This window comes from Gigantopelta aegis, chromosome 12 (assembly GCF_016097555.1).
Source record: "Gigantopelta aegis isolate Gae_Host chromosome 12, Gae_host_genome, whole genome shotgun sequence".
In the NCBI taxonomy this organism is placed as follows: domain Eukaryota; kingdom Metazoa; phylum Mollusca; class Gastropoda; order Neomphalida; family Peltospiridae; genus Gigantopelta; species Gigantopelta aegis.
Window position 1 is genome coordinate 7,079,198 of NC_054710.1, and position 17,853 is coordinate 7,097,050.

The 17,853-nt window shown below is 37.5% G+C and overlaps 1 protein-coding gene across 2 annotated transcripts in view; it reads right to left on the bottom strand.

The window, feature by feature from the left end:
• Nucleotides 1–17,853, bottom strand: part of LOC121386733 (nephrin-like) — a 148,885-nt gene that overhangs the window by 7,560 nt on the left and 123,472 nt on the right. The window contains exons 15-19 of one of the 2 annotated variants that reach the window (XM_041517731.1): nucleotides 11,510–11,635; nucleotides 7,901–7,931; nucleotides 6,713–6,783; nucleotides 3,017–3,157; nucleotides 1,416–1,457 (exon numbers count right to left, since the gene is read on the bottom strand). In XM_041517731.1, the coding sequence (XP_041373665.1) occupies nucleotides 1,416–1,457; nucleotides 3,017–3,157; nucleotides 6,713–6,783; nucleotides 7,901–7,931; nucleotides 11,510–11,635 (411 nt within the window). Of the gene's footprint in view, nucleotides 1–1,415; nucleotides 1,458–3,016; nucleotides 3,158–6,619; nucleotides 6,784–7,900; nucleotides 7,932–11,509; nucleotides 11,636–17,853 lie in introns of both variants that reach the window. The other variant, XM_041517730.1, reaches the window with a different exon arrangement.

Consider the following 17,853-nt stretch of genomic DNA (forward strand, 5'->3'; position numbering starts at 1 on the left):
GCGTGGCAATAAGATATGTATCCTGATATGTGTGTGGCAATATGATATGTATCCCGATATGTGGGTGGCAATACATGTATCCTGATATGTGGGTGGCAATATGAAATGTATCCTGATATGTGGGTGGCAATATGATACGTATCCTGATATGTAGGTGGAAATATGATATGTATCCTGATATGTGGGCGGCAATATTATACGTATCCTGATATGTGGGTGGCAATATGATACGTATCCTGATATGTGGGTGGAAATATGATATGTATCCTGATATGTGGGTGGCAATATTATACGTATCCTGATATGTGGGTGGCAATATGATACGTATCCTGATATGTGGGTGGCTATATATATGTATCCTGATATGTGGGTGGCAATACATGTATCCTGATATGTGCGTGGCAATATGATATGTATCCTGATATGTGTGTGGCAATATGATATGTATCCCGATATGTGGGTGGCAATATATGTATCCTGATATGTGGGTGGCAATATGAAATGTATCCTGATATGTGGGTGGCAATATGATACGTATCCTGATATGTAGGTGGAAATATGATATGTATCCTGATATGTGGGTGGCAATATTATACGTATCCTGATATGTGGGTGGCAATATGATACGTATCCTGATATGTGGGTGGCAATATGATATGTATCCTGATATGTGGGTGGCAATATGATATGTATCCTGATATGTGGGAGGCAATATGATACGTATCCTGGTATGTGGGTGGCAATATGATACGTATCCTGATATGTGGGTGGCAATATGATATCTATCCTGATATGTGGGTGGCAATATATGTATCCTGAAATGTGAGTAGCAATATGATTTTTATCCTTATATGTGGGTGGCAATATGATATGTTTATCCTGATATGTGGGTGGCAATATATGCATCCTGATATGTGGGTGGTAATGTTTATCCTGATATGTGGGTAGGAATATGATGTTTATCCTGATGTGGAGGGCAATATGATATTTATCCTGATATGTCAGTGGCAATATATGTTTATCCTGATATATGGGTGGCAAGATATGTTTATCCTGATATGTGGGTGGCAATATGGTATTTATCCTGATATGTGGGTGGCAATATGAAATGTATCCTGATATGTGGGTGGCATTATGATACATATTGTGATTCTTCAGGTATAGTATGTTTGGTCAAGTAATAACAATACAGGTACAATGTACATGTATTTATGTTCCTAGTAAATTTCATAAATGGATCGATGGATCGTACTGTGGACCTCGTATCATGATGTGATGGTTTATTGACATATCAGTACAGCTCTAGTCAGCACCCCCCCCCCCTCCCCCTCCCAGCACCCCAGTTCCCCCTCCCAAACTGTAGATCTGACACTGGCAGTAATAAAGCTGACTGTACAAATAAAGACAATCCTCACCTCCTTGTCTCTCCGGTCTGTACATATCACTTTTACTGACGTCTGAAAGAGATTAAAAAAGTAGAAGTTTTTGTTTACCGTTTTATATGAAGGTCGGGACACATGGTTAAAGAACACACATAATGAGAGAGGAAACCCACTGCTGCCACTCCATGGGCTACTCCTGTTGATTAGCAGCAAGATATCTTTTTTATACACCATCCCAGACAGGATAGTACATACCATAGCCTTTGTACCAGTTGTGGGGAGTGGGATTTAACTCGGGCAGTTGAGTGCTCGCTTGAGGTGCTTGCGTCGCAGAATCAAACCATCTTGGTGGATCCATTCAGCTGATTGTCCCACCCCAGACCGAAAGGAAATGTCTGTACCAAGCTCTGTGATCATCATCATAGATACACTATCTGTTGTATGATATGATTATGTCACCCTCTGCAGTGACTAAGTATAAACAACCAAAGACAAAAATTACCCAGAAAGAAATTTTGGGTATGGTGCTATGGAATTGAATGCAACCACAGTCAACAGGGGGTATGAGAGGCATCCCCCAGAATGAAAATTGGTTAAGTTTAGGGTTAGGGTTAATAAAATCATACAGTAATTATAAGAGCAATTAATTTGTCAAATGGTTAACTTAAAAATAAAATAAAATCTGCAAAACATTTGGGTATGGTGCAATACCTATTTTACCCTCTGGCAGAAACCCTGCACAAATAATTATCTAAATGAAATAATTACATTCTATGAATTGCATGCAATACAAGTGCCAGTCACGACAGCATAAAGTTTATAATAAGTGTGCAAAAAACAGTAATAAACAGCAAGGTATTCAAAACTTACTAACAACAAATACATGAAAAACTGCACTATACACACTGTTACTATAGCAACATAAAAAGTCAACACTGATAATAAATTATAACACAACATAAAATACTTTTGTTTTAATAATCTGTCTGATTTTTTAATATCTTAGCTACTTACCGTTTTTAAATTTAACGTAATTACTCATATTTAAAATAATTTTTTTTTTTAAGTAAATAAAATTTAACTTAACAGGAGTTATACATATCCCTTTATCAAATATGTTGTTTCAATAAAAACAGTATTTTAACCATACCTGTTATCCAAAAATAACTTAGAATCATAATAAAGTTCTATTTAAGATGTTAATTAATTAAACTGACAGGATAGCACATATCACAGCCTTTGATATACCAGTCATGGTGCACTGGCTGGAATGTAAAATAGACCCTCTGACGGGGATTGATCCAAAACTGACCGCTTATTAGGTGAGCGCTTTACCACTGGGCATCTTCCCAACTACTGTTCTCACAAACAGGATAGCACATACCATGGTTTTTAGCCCAGTGGTAAGGGTTTTTGTTCTAGTATATTTAGAGGGTGATTTTGTTTTGTAAAAATTTAAATATCTTATCATGGTATATATATATATATATATATATATATATATATGTGTGTGATTTCATGTTAAAATGTCCAACATTTTAATAATATTACTAGAAATGTATAATAGGTGAAAATTATTTAAATTTTGTGAAAAGAATGCGGCAGAATAAGGGTTAAGCATTTGCTCGACATACTTTCGTTTCGTCTATTCATTTCGTTTTCATACATCCGTTTTTCTAGTTGTGAATCGTACGAGGTATCATGGGGCACGTGTCCGTTCGGTTGCAAATGTCGGCCTCGGTTATATCCCGGTGGCTTGAGATCCAGAGGGCCATCTGATGTACAAAGCAAATACTTTTTAAATTGGGATTAGTTTAGAAAGCAGCCCGAGAAAGAGAGAAAAAAAAGATGGAGTTAGGTAGAGTGAAAAAATATAAAAGACTCAATTTAAAGCAACATAATCCGAACCCTTGCAATTGCCCACGGCAATCACCAATGCCTTGAACTATATTCAGGTGGGTTTTTTCAGTGGCATGGTGTTTTTTGTTGTGGACATTTTCTAAATTGTAGGGGTTGTAATCCTTTACAGGTAGGTGCAGGAATTACATTTATAAATCATCACTGTCACAGAAATTGTCAATAATATGCATTAATTTACTTATGTGTGATTCACACAAAGGTAGTAAACTGAAAAGAAAAATAATAGAAATTATAATATTGATAAGATACCTTATGTAAGAAAACAACTGAGCTTGTTACAAAATACAGTGAAACCTTTCTAAACTGGACACCCTAAGGACAAAGTAAAATGTCCGATTTTAAGAGGTATCCGGTTTAGAGAAGTTAAGTCCTGTACTGATTTTTAAAAAGTGACCGTAGAAAATGTCCGGTTTTGGGGGAATTCCAGTTTACAGAGGGTCCGGTTTTGAGAGGTTACCCTGTAGCTTGAAAACAGAGAGGAAAATAAAATTATCTTTCATCCTGTTTTAATGAATAAAAGCATGTCTAGCATGCAGAAAAAAAAGTTCCCAACTTTTATAGAAATTTTTAAAATGTATACAACAAAATATGGAGTGGTAAAATGTATTGCAAAATATTTATAATTTTTTTAAAGAAAAGAAGATTGAAAGAGTGTGACTATTCTATTAGAAAATGTAGATGGGCATAGTTTACAAATTGAAAGTACATGTACAAAACAAAATGTTCTCATTATCCAATGACATGACAGAATGCATTGTGCAAATCTACAAACATTGTTAACAACTAATCAAAAAACATATTACAAATCATGCAAATACATGCAATGTGCAAAAGGTACAGCTGACCAACCAACAGTGAAGTCACTAGGAGTATGTGGGTGTGTTTGTCTGTGTGTCTCACGGATTGGTAGCTTAGTGTTCTCCAGCTTAGTGTTCTCCAGCTTAGTGTTCTCCGTGTGGTGTGGGGGTTAATTTTTGGCATGCTTCCATCAGAGAACTGTTCAAGCATGCCTGTCGTGGGCACAGCCTCGGACTTCGCCAGAGAGTTGTGTCCATGACAGGCGTGTTCTCTGATTGTAATCAGTTTATATGTCAGACTATTGCTTCTCAATTTCAAACAATTACTTCGAATTCCACAAAATGTTATTTCACGCCTCGAGTATTGTGTCTTGATAAATATAGAAAGAAAGAAAGTAATGTTTTATTTAACGATGCACTCAACACATTTTATTTACGGTTATATGGTGTCAGACATATGGTTAAGGACCACACAGATTTTGAGAGGAAACCTGCTGTCACCACTTCATGGGCTACTCTTTCCAATTAGCAGCAAGGGATTTTTTATTTGTGTTTCCCACAGGCAGGATAGCACAAACCATGGCCTTTGTTGAACCAGTTATGGATCACTGGTCGGTGCAAGCGGTTTACACCTACCCATTGAGCCTTGCGAAGCACTCGCTTGGGGTTTGGCGTCTGTATCTGGATTAAAAATCCCATGCCTCGACTGGGATCCCAACCCAGTACCTACCAGCATGTTGACCGATGGCCTTACCACGACGCCACCGAGGCCGGTCTGATAAATATAGTTTACATCAATTGGGGCTTCTAGGAGTAGCTGGTAATTGCCACTGCACTGTTGTATTCAACTTTAAAAAACCAACCATGGTTGGGTGGTTGACTTCACTGTTGTGTCCAGCACTGTACATATATTGTGTTACATTCTTCAGAGACATATTTAAAATTATCCCTTATAAATTTCCATAGGCATTGGAGAAGTGGGAGGGACAGATGGGGCATTGGCCCCCTCCTAACTCTGAAGTTTGTGTTAAGTCTCACCCCAATGAAAAGAAAATTAATATATAACTGCCCCCCGCCTCCCCAATTGCTAGTATCTTTCAGTTTCTGTACCCATGCTTTTGGTCAATATTTCATTTCTGTTTGACAACTTGTATATATCATTAAACAATAGAACTCTATGGCTATATATAGAACAGCGCACTAATTAAACATGCAATACAATTTTTTTTTCTCTCATAATTTAGAGTACAGTGAAACCAGAATAAAATAAAAAAACCTAGTCTCGTGTGTCAAGACCATTGTTTTAATACCACAACCACTTGTGCACAAGACCAAAATGTGTTTTGCTATCAAGACTTTTATTGTAGTAACAGACCAGTAGGAACTGCGCGAAAAGTTGAGTGGTACACGCAATGGTTGGGGGTGGGTGGGTGGTTGGCACAACTTTTATTTATAGTTATTTTTGTTTTTATATCCAATTAAGGTTCAAGCACGCTGTCCTGGGCACACACACCTCAGCTATCTGGGCTGTCTGAGATTACTAACACAGTTGGTTAGTGGTTAGCGAGAGAGACGAGCGTGAAGTGGTCTTACACCTACCCATTGAGTCGTTAAAACTTGCTCTGGGGTGGGAGTAGGTACCAGGTTGTGAACCTAATACCTACTAGCTTTGACTCTGATTGCCTAACCACTACACCACCAATGCTGTGAGGGATAGGCTGGGTGGGAGGAAGGGGGGGGGGGGGGACCGTCATGTTTCTTATCTTATATCTGAATTACAAAAACAAAAAATCGATGTTTTTTCACATTTAGTAGGGCACAGGACACCCCCCACCCATACCCCCGCCCCACCCCCAGTTCCTATGGGCCTGATTAATAAAGACGACTGTAAATTGCTAATGGCGGAGTTACACTGTACTCTTTAACAATAAGAAAAATTCATTTTTTAACATATCCTGAAAACAAAAATTATAATATATTAAAGTTTCAAAAATTTGTTTTAACTACACACATTTTTTAAAACTTTAAACAATTGCATTCGTGAAAACCATGCATAGAGAGAAAGCCACAAATACTATTCCTGATCGTACAAGGAAGGAAGAAAATGTTTTATTTAACGACGCACTCAACACATTTTACTTACGGTTGGTTATATGGAAAGAAGAAAATGTTTTATTTAACGACGCACTCAACACATTTTATTTACGGTTATATGGCGTCGGAACTGACCGTACAAATATTATTTTTGATGCTAATGCATGTAACCTTAAAGATATTTTCAAAGTAGATGTGGCTTTCTAATTTACACCCCTCTATTTTGTTATTTAATTTTTAAAAATGTAATTAAAAATTGCACTAAATATTACTTTCACAAACATTAATGTTTGTATTATTATTATTTTTTAAATGAAGCAAAAAAGAAATCAGAATAATTTAGGATTTTCAAAAATATGGAATGGAATATTCCATTTTTTGTATAAAGGGGTGTCAAGTTAGCAAGAACTAAACATGCATACTCACAGCTACTAGAATTATTGTTAGTGAGTTGACTAGTGGTGAAAACTCCCCCGCTATCGGGCACATCCAAGTCTATTTCATCGACCCGCGTCATACCTGCGTTATCGAACGTTTGAGATTGTTTTTGAGGAGGTGGAGCAGTTCCATTCACTGGCGGAGTTCTCTGGCTGTTGGCAAAAAAATTATCAATATTATTATTAAAACATAGGTGTATGCCTCCCATTTTTGTAGAGGCTAATGTTTGCCCGAATTAAACAAAAATGCCCAAATCTGGATGACGACATTTATTCATATTAACATTCCTGTTAAACAGCAATTCAGGTTGCAAACGAATCACTATACATTTTTCACACATATTAAAACTAATATTGGTTTTAGGCCATCTCATTTTGTCCGAATATCTGTAATTTTTGCCCAAATTCGAGGATTCTCTGTAGTACTGGACTGGGGGGCAGTTGCTTATTGGAAAGAAATGTTTTATTTAACAACGCACTCAACACATTGTATTTACGGTTATATGGTGTCAGACATATGGTTAAGGACCACCCAGATATTGAGAGAGGAAACCCGCTGTCGCCACTTCATGGGCTGCTCTTTTTGATTAGCAGCAAGGGATCTTTTATATGCACCATCCCACATATCACGGCCTTTGATATACCAGTCGTGGTGCATTGGCTGGAACGAGAAATAGCCTGACGGGCCCATCGACGGGAATCAATCCCAGACCGACTGCGCATCGAGCGAGTGCTGTACCACTGGGCTACGTCTCGCCCCACTTGCTTATTGGAGGATATATTGTAACTATTATTAATAACAAATTGGATTTTCTTGTACCCAATCTCCGCAAAACTCTTCAGTTGGCTCAATATTATTTGTAGGCAGAAGACTTCTCGTGGCCATATCATGTAGAAGGGATTTTATAAAAGTGCAGGGATGGTTGGGGGGGAGGGGAGGGGTCATGGATTTTGTAGGCAGAAGACTTCTCGTGGCCTTATCTCGTGGAATGGATTGGGGGGGGGGGCGCATTTTCACCCCCAGAATTATTTTATAAAAGTGTGGGGGTGGGGAGTTGTCAAGGGTTTTGATAAAACACACACATCCCTGACTGCATGAGGCCAAATCATATTTTTTTACTGTGCAATATTAAGGAAAAATGGAGACAAAAATGTCTGTAGGTTCATATTTGAACACCACCCCACACCATCCCACCCCTACGTCCACAAACTGATATGCCCCTGCATATTGCTTGATTTGTATTTCTAAAAACAAACAACAAATACTTACGCAGTGGCAGCTTCCGACTGATAATCTTTACCTGAAAATAAAGAAAGAAATGTTTTATTTAACGACGTACATATTTTATTTACAGCTATATTGAATCGGACATATGGTTACGGTCTACATAGATATTGAGGGAGGAAACCTGCTGTCGCCATTTCATGGGCTACTCTTTTCGATTAGCAGCAAGGGATCTTTTATATGCACCATCCAACAGACAGGATATCACATAGCACGGCCTTTGATATACCAGTTGTGGAGCACTGGCTGGAATGAGAAATAGCCCAATGGGTTCACCAACAGGGATTGATCCTACACCGACCGTGCATCAAGCGAATGCTTTACCACTGGGCTACTTCCCGTCCCTTACTTCAAAATAAATAAAATACCCAATAAAATTAGTTAAAGTCAAAGCTTGTTTTGTTTAACGACACCACTAGTGCACCTTGATTTATTAATCATCGGCTATTGGGTGTCGGATATTTGGTAAATTCTATACCACAACCTTTGTTTTACCAGTTGTGGTGCACTGGTTGGAATGAGGAAAAAAAAATCAGCTGAATGGATCCCCCGAGGTGGTTCGATCCTACAACGCAAGCACCTCAGGTGAGTACTAGCTCAACCAACTGAGCAAAATCCTGTCTCACGGAAAAGTAATTCCTATACCTCGCCTTTTTACTTAGTCGTGGCGAGGAAAAAGCAAAAACATTAACGAGTGGCTTACCGTAATGTCGAAGACGATGCATGACTGGTGTCGATTACAAAACATACACCCTCGTACCTTACACTATACACATGTAACCTTTTTCAGTCAGGAAAAAGTTTTAATTTCTATTTCATCACACCTCGATAAAATGGGAATCTATGACAAAATATTGGATCCAAATTTACTGGTCGAAGATGTGAACACTGGTAACACAAAAAGACGTTGGTCTGTTTGCTTTTATGACATCCAGAAATACAACAATGTAGGTTTACTTGTTGGTAAACATGTAAACAGTGTTAAAGCTATAGGTCGATGATGGTAAAGAAAGAGACAAACGCAGACAGTGTTTTCATAAAGATGAGAGATGGAAATTGTTCGGTTCTGTATATTTGATATGGTTTCATTCCCCGCCACACATCGCCAGCGACCAAACAGATGAATGCTGGGAGCAAAGACTCAGGTTGTCGTTAGTAACAATTACATTCAATATTTGTCGGTGGTGACAATTTAATCCAATATTTGTCCTTGTTTGTAATGATCAATCCTGTATTGATGGTCTACTTCCAAAACAATTTGTTGGCAGTTAAAATATAATGCTGAACATTCCAACACGTTTTTCTCTGTGTACGACAATAAGAAAATATACTCCACTGAACACAGAATCACACAATTTGTTGGCAGTTAAAATATAATGCTGTTCCAACACGTTTTTCTCTGTGTACGACAATAAGAAAATATACTCCACTGAACATAGAGTCACACAATTTGTTGGCAGTTAAAATATAATAACTTTCAAAAAGGGTTTTCTTTGCGTACAGTAATACAAAAATATATTACACTTGGATCATAGAATCATGTTGGCAGTTTTAAGAAAAAAAATAATCCTAGATTTTTTCTTTATGCATTAATGTGCGTAAAGACATGACATTATTCCAAAGAATAATTAAGTTAAACAATTTGGTGTCAGTTTAAAATAAACAGCCCAGTTGACTTTTCTTAATAAATAGCAATATGAAAAGATGCTGAATAAAACTATTTTACAGAAAAAATTCAGTAAAACAATTTGTTATCAGTTTAACAATGTTTAGTCCAATAGGCTTTTCTTAATGAATGACAAAAAGAAAAGATGTTGAATCTTTTCACCAGATAATACCATGAAATATGTTATTCACAATTGCTGCAATAGGCTTTATGAAATATAGACATTAAATGGATAAAATTATTTCAATGAAATTAACACAATAAAACTGCCAGTTCCATGAAGCTAACTGTTTCATATGAAAATGTTTCTAACCATAATGAAAAATAAATTGTCTTAAAAAAAAGAAGAAGTAATATTTGTTTAACAATGACACCTCAGCACATTTTTAGAAATCAGAATGAGTATTGATTGTTAAACATATGTTGAACTTGAGGAGTTCTTGGTTTACAAAAAATAGAGAAGAAGTTCGCTCCCATATACACATGTAGACTGCATGCTCCTCTTCCAAACGGCAATTACAAATTTACATGCAACTGTGATAAACATAAACTGTCGGCCACTTTTAATAATAACAAAAATATTTCTGTTGTAGAAAATATCATCACACCATTTGCGAATTAAAAATAAAGAATTCTGCGAAAAAACGAACAGCCAAATTTTGTTCCTGTCGAATCAAACAAACGAGAACCGCAAACACAAATCAACAACGCAATTGTTAAAGACATCCGAATAAGTGAAAGATGCGAACTCGATCTGTTTCTCCAGTGACGAAGGCGACCCTCTAAAACTATTTGCCATCAACGTAATAAAACTTGTTCAAACCCAAAGATAAAATTATTTCTTTCTTCAAACACGATTATTCAGCTAGACAATAGGTGTTGCCATGGAAACCATTTGTTCAAGGTTTTAGCAAGTTCATGTCACAATAAGCGTTTCTTTGTCCACTTTGTTAGCAGCAATTTTTTTCTTTTTTTTCTTTTTTCTTTTTGGCTTGGAATTAAAAGAAACAAGGCCACATTGTGTTCAGTAATGACATCAAAGGGAGATAATCCAGATCAGATTGAAAACAAAGGGTGGGCATAGATCGAGGGTAATTTGGCGATGATCACTGGCCGAAACCAATATAGGGATAACAAACAAAAGCCAGATTGATTCCAAAGAAAGTCTTTCCAGTGTGTGTGTGACAACGTTGATAGTAATGTAGGTCAGTGGTTTGGCAAGGTGGGGAGACAAACGGTCAACAGTAAATGTCTTTGATCTAGGTGGAAATAAGATTATCTATTGATATCAGCTAAATGTTTAAAGCTTTTAATGTCCAAATTATCATAGTTGTATCATACAGTAGCATATTTCACCATTTTTGTATTTAATTCTAATAAATAATTACAAATAGTTCACTATTTCAGTCCTCAAAGAATTGTGAGAACAATCTTTTCGTTTGCACATTTTTATTAATTTCAACTTATTTTTATGCTTATATCCAATTAAGGTTCAAGCACGCTGTCCTGGGCACACACCTCAGCTATCTGAGTTAGTTGTTGATCGTTAAAACTTGCTGTGGTTGGGAGCCGGTACCGGGCTGCGAACCTTGAACCTACCAGACTGGGCTTAACCACGATACCGCTGAGGCCGGAAATTGTCAATTGTCAAGAGAATTAATGTGCACATTCAGAGCAAGCTGTTGTAGTGTACGCCTGTCCTGGGCATCTATTTATGCACCTTTTCTCCCAGATTCAATATGAGTGTTTGCCTTAAGCATAAATTAACTCAAAATCACTCATATTAATTAAACAACTAAACCAGATAATCTAATCCAATAATGCAGATTCTGATACATGTATAACGTTGTTCCAAATTATATATTCTTAAAATAATCGATTCCCGTTTCACGTGTACATTTATATAGAAAATGGTCGCCACAACTGACCTGCGAGCCGCCGTCTGCGACAGATGAAACACACGAGGACGACGAGCAGTGTGACGATGATGACAGCACAGATTGACGCGATGATGATGACGTCACGCTCTGTCAGACCGGGACTGCTCGGGTTCGCTGAAAAACAAACGAAAAATAGGATTGTAAAATCTATCACAGCAACATAATCATTAGTGTAATTTTTTCAAAATTTGTTTTGTTTAACGACACTACTAGAGCGCATTGATTTATTAATCATCGGCTACTGGATGTCAAACATTTGGTAATTTTGATATATAGTCAGACTGTTTTGCTTAACGACACCACTAGAGCACATTGATTTATTAATTACCAAATGTTTAACATCTAATAAGATGTCAAACATTTGGTAATTTTAATGTACAGAGAGGAAACCCACAACATTTTTCTATTAGTAGCAAGGGGTCTTTTATATGCACCATCCTACAGACAGGATAGCACATACCATGGCCTTTGATATATACCAGTCATCGTGCACTGGCTAGAACGAGAAATAGCCCAAATGGGCCAACTGACGGGGATCGATCCTAGACCGAGCGAGCGCTAAAATTTGTCAGAGCAACATATTCATTAGTGTACTGTGAGGCTGACAGTGTAAAGAGCTAACAGTGTAAAGTGGTTATGTTCACCTTTTGTGAAAATGAGACAGTCCACTAGTTTATCTTTGTTTGTTTTGTTTTTGGGAGGGGGGTTTTGGGGGGTGGTGGAGGCAGTGGATTATAAATGTAGGTTTTTGGGGTTTGGTGGGGAGGGGGTGAGGATTTTTTATGGGGTTTTTTAAATGTAGTTTTGGAGGGTTTCAGGGATGTGGGACATACATAATATAACATAATTTCTATTGCCAAAGAGACCGGATACACATAAGGAGTATATAAAAGTGAAAATTGTAGTAATTAAAGAAAGAAATGTTTTATTTAACGTCGCACTCGACACATTTTAGTTACGGTTATACAACGTATTTGGTTAAGGACCACACAGATATTGAGAGAGGAAACCCGCTGTCGCCACTTCATGGGCTACTCTTTTTGATTAGCAGCAAGGGATAATTTATATGCATCATCCCACAGACACGGTAGTACATACCACGGCCTTTGATATGCCAGTCGTGGTGCCCTGGCTGGAGCGAGAAATAGCCCAATGGGCCCACTGACGGGTATCGATCCCAGACTGACCGCGCATAAAGCGAACACTTTACCACTGAGCTACATGTTTTCCCTTTCAGTGTTTTTTCTTTCTTTGTTTTTTGTTTTGTTTTTTAAGAAAAATCCAAAAACAGCAACTGTATTTATTTAGTCAAAAAATTAATACATCTCAAATGTAAACCAGCTATACTCCCATCCCCTCTCTTCACCACAAATTTCCCCCAAAACATATCCTGACAAAGTTATCTAAAGCAAGTCTAGATATATTACAAAGCAATGCACAGGTAAAACACAGGTGCAACAAAGCAAACGAGCAGAAAGGTATTCAGGTGACCATGCAGCCGGCTTCAGAAATCAATAACAAAAGACTATTGTTAGCGGTCAGTCAGTTGACGATTTCCATGGTCCACTCCAACGCGATGGTCTGACTGAGCAGCTAACTGCCTTTCGCTGACCACAACATTACAATCTCGTTAACAAACAATGCAGTCCCAGACTCGTTAATAAGCAATGAGGATTAACAGTGTTTCCAAGCCAACGGACAAATACCTTTGATAACTTTGACTGAAATAGATTTTATTGGTCTAAACACATTATTTATTATTTTTTTAAAAAGGTGTTTATGGCTCATTCACCACAGGTTGATATCAGCATGTATGGAAGGAAGGAAGGAAATGTTTTGTTCAACGAAGCACTCAACACATTTTATTTACGGTTATATGGCATCAGACATATGGTTAAGGACCTAAGGACCACACAGATATTGAGAGAGAAAACCCACTGTCGCCACTTCATGGGCTACTCTTTTCGATTAGCAGCAAGGGATCTTTTATATGCATCATCCCATAGACAGGATAGCACATACCTCAGCCTTTGATATACCAGTCGTGGTGCGAGAAATAGCCCACTGATGGGGATCATTCCCAAACCGACTGCGCATCAAGCGAGTGCTGTTACCACTGGGCTACGTCTCGCCCAGTATGTAATATATAGAACATGCTTTCCTGTAACATTATTTCATTCTATCTGACAACCAACAGCCAGTTTTTACTATGTATATATACATGTACATTGATAAGATTGCTGTGGAATTTTTAATTCTTCATGGTACTTACATTTTTTATTTAGAATATATTTGATATTATTTTTTTTCAACGGCATGGATTTTGCCATGGACATTTTTTTAACTACATGCCCATGCACAGGTGTTGTAGTTAGGTATGAATATTTTTTAAAAATCAACCAATGTGTCCGCCAAGGAGGTTTGATCCTATCACCGAAGCACCACAGTCAGTCACTTTATTGACCGCGCTATATCTCAGCCCTTGTAAAACAACACAATTTCTCAGAGCACTTGCTCCCAGAACATAATCTTGAAGCATTTCTCTAAATTACACCATCAGCCTTTCACTTCCACCATCAAACAGTTTTCACGTTTAACCAGATTTTCACACTCGCGTGTTGACTCCCCTTGGCTATTCTGTGACAATATTTGACCGGTTAGACCAGCAGGCACAAGGGACACTGTTCCCACAGTTGGTCAGCTCCTATTGTGGTCACAGCAAGGCGAGGGGTCAAGGGTCGGGGTAACAAATTTCACCAGTCTGGCGTGGCGGTGTGGAAATCAAACAAGAGGTAAAGAGTTGGTCAATCACAGGGTTTCAGGTGTTTGATTCTCAGGCTTAAACAAGTTATACTGTGGTGCTTAGCACATGGCTGGTTTTGGCACTAGATTCCAAGACAGCACCGTTTAAAAGGAGCTATATCATTCTTGCTAACCAGGGGCCTAATTCACTAGACTCTCGCAATTTTGCGATCTCGCAGTGCAATGCTAAAAGACTTGCAAAGAAAAGATGCTTTGTTGTCTAGCAGAGCCTAAGAGAGCTTTGTGAGTTAGGCCCCAAGCTGGGATTAGCTCAGTCAGTTCAGTGCTCACCTGAGGTGCTTGAGTCATAGGATCAAACCACCTCGGGGGATCCATTCAACTATTTTTTTTTTCTCTCGTTCTAACCAGTGCACCACAACTGGTCAAAGACTGTCCTGTGTCTCTATATTAATTGGAAAAATGTAGTGGGTTTTCTCTCTAAGACTATATGTCAGAATTACCAAATTAATGTATGACATCCAATAGCCAATGATTAATAATCACTCCTCTAATGTCTAGTCCACTTTTCAGAATGTTTATTTGTCAACAGACAGCAACAGAATTTAGTTATTTATGGCTGCAATTAAAGATCCCTGACAGAAGCCAGTACTGGTATTTTAGGCGACCTCATAGTGACCTTCATGTCACTATTTTATTGCTTGTTCATCATTGGAGCATTCATCAAGATTTTCCCCACAAGCAACCAATCAAAGTGCCAATCAAAATGTCAGTCCAGGTGACTGTTATGTTGTTAGGGTATTTTCTTGATAACAAAGTACCATATATCTTATCAATGTTTCGTAACAAGTGATTTAATTTGGAAAACTTCATTATCGTCACTGTCCAATTAAATCGCTACAACCAAAATTTGCAAACCTGAAAATTGAATAAAATTTGCTTGTTTTTGCTCAACTAACAAAAAAAAAGGTAGAATTTGGACACTTATAAATACCAGACCTATATTATTAGATTAAATGTTTAAAACATGTTGTAAACTTCCAGAAACATGAGAAAAAACAAGAGTACAAAACTGTGAGAATAATTACTTCCAACTTCAGTGACCAATGTTTTTCATTTGCACATTAGAGAGAAAGAGAGAGAGAGAGAGAGAGAGAATATGCTGGTTTATATGAGAAATAACCCAATGGGTCCATCGACGGGTATTGATCCTTGATCCGGCGCCATGCATCAGTAGAACGATTTACCACAGGTCTTCAGACCACCCCCTGTATACAAGTACGTTTAAGAGAACAAGCAATATGTTCATGTACCACTAAGATACCGACTAAACCTAGCACAAAAGATGACAGCCAGGTTACAATCCGACATCATTACAATAACACAAAGTGGCGGTAAAATGGCGCTCAACTTGAAAAGAAAACAATGAACTATAGAGAAACAATATGTCTGCCGTGTCACATCAAAGTAACACGCTTGTCAGAATAAAGTGGCGAAATTATTTTTTTGGACAAGCAGAAAAGAAGTTTAGACAGTGATTTTAATATTAGCCAGGTTAAATATAATCCTTGAAAAGCTTTTTAAGACGTGTGCTCTTCAAAAAAAAGGTGGAAGTTCAACTATAGTGTCTGAAATAATAATACCCCCCTTCCCCCCCACCCCCCAATTGCCAAAGAACTTGCATTGTGCAGGTGCCGTCTTTCTATATATATGAAAGTGTGTTTTTTCAGATGTTTTATATAGGCCTGTATGAACCCGGGGTGTAGGGTGGCACAGCTCAAGGACGAAACTACAGGGATTTTTCCTATATATTTTAAAGATAAAAATATGGCGTAATTTTGCGTGTTCCTAAAGGCTGCATGTGACCTACACTGTACTGTGCAAAGATTATGCCCCCACCATAACACACCCACCCACACTCCAGATATACTTCCTATATACAGCCCTGTTGCATTTAGATGTACAAACATCTACTTCTATATTCTGCAGGCCTTTAAAAAAAACTTCGGTCATTTCATGCGTTGCTCATGCAAATCTAGTTTTGCATAACCCAATTTACATTTGTGCATTAAATTTAGGATATTATTAACATGGTCATGACTAATTATTATGCAAAAAAAGAAATGGGGTTATCGGAATTTGTTCTGGGTTTTGTTTTGTTTAGTTTTTTGCATCAGTAGATTACACAAATGCTGAATTGTCTGAGGCCTGATGCTCCGTTACAGGGATCAAAATTGGCTGAATTAGTGTAAGCTACAAATTCTACCAGACTGAATGAAAACCTGTCGGACCAAACATTATCGAACTTTTTACCAGCCTCTCCTCTCCTTCTCCTTCTCCTTCACTCTCTCACTCTCTCTCTCTCTTCTCTCTCTCTCTTTCTCTCTCCAGCCCCAGTGACGTCATGTGGCATCATGGTTAGGCCATCGGTCTACAGGCTGGTAGGTACTGGGTTCGAATCCTAGTCGAGGCATGGGATTTTTAATCCAGATACCGACTCCAAACCCTGAGTGAGTGCTCCGAAAGACTCCGCAAGGCTCAGTGGGTAGGTGTAAACCACTTGCACCGACCAGTGATCCATAACTGGTTCAACAAAGCTTTGTGCTATCCTGCCTGTGGGAAGTGCAAATAAAAGATCCCTTGCTGCTAATCAGAAAGAGTAGCCCATGTAGTGGCGACAGTGGGTTTCCTCTCAAAATCTGTGTGGTCCTTAACCATATGTCTGACGCCATATAACCGTAAATAAAATGTGTTGAGTATGTCGTTAAATAAAACATTTCTTTTGATCAAAATTTATAAACGCAAAATAATTGCCAGTCCACATCAACATTAGGCAAAAATATCTCTCGACCCGTGCTGATGTTCATGGGCAAAAACTGGTCGGGATGGCAGAATTTCGACCCCTGCCTAAACTAGTATAGTAAATCTAACACCTGCCAGGAAGTCAATTTGTGTTAACTTCAAATGAAAAATTCATGTATAACTATTCTGTCTGATTTATCTTTTGTTTTAATGTTCAGTTTCTTTGTTAGAGTAAAAAAGAAATCTGATCTAGCTTAATTGAAAAAGTTGTTTAGAAAATAGTCTCTGGTTTCTAAGAGTTTTACCAGATGTTTTTTTTACACATACTCAAACAGATGTTTTACTTTAAAGCTACTTGCTAAAAATAAATCTTAGGTTACATTTTCTAACATAATTGCCAGTATGTTTACTTTGACAGCAATTTTGTTTAAACACATACATGTATATGTACTTTGTTGCGTTTTGTTTGGTAATGAAAAATTAAATTTGGTTAAACATTTTAAATCAAAATTCACCAAATTCACAATATTTTCTAATATATTTCTGAGAACAATAAAAAATAATAATACAATAAATAAATGAATAATAATAATAAGTTTTATAATTCACTCGCCACCAAACAAAAACAAAACTTCTTTTAACAAAAAAAACAAAAAAAAAATTAAAATCACAAACACAAAAGTAAATGTATAAGACACAAAAAGAAGAATATGTTTCTTGACAGCTTTTAAAAACATATACTTGTAGGGAAAACAAAAATAGTCAAACTA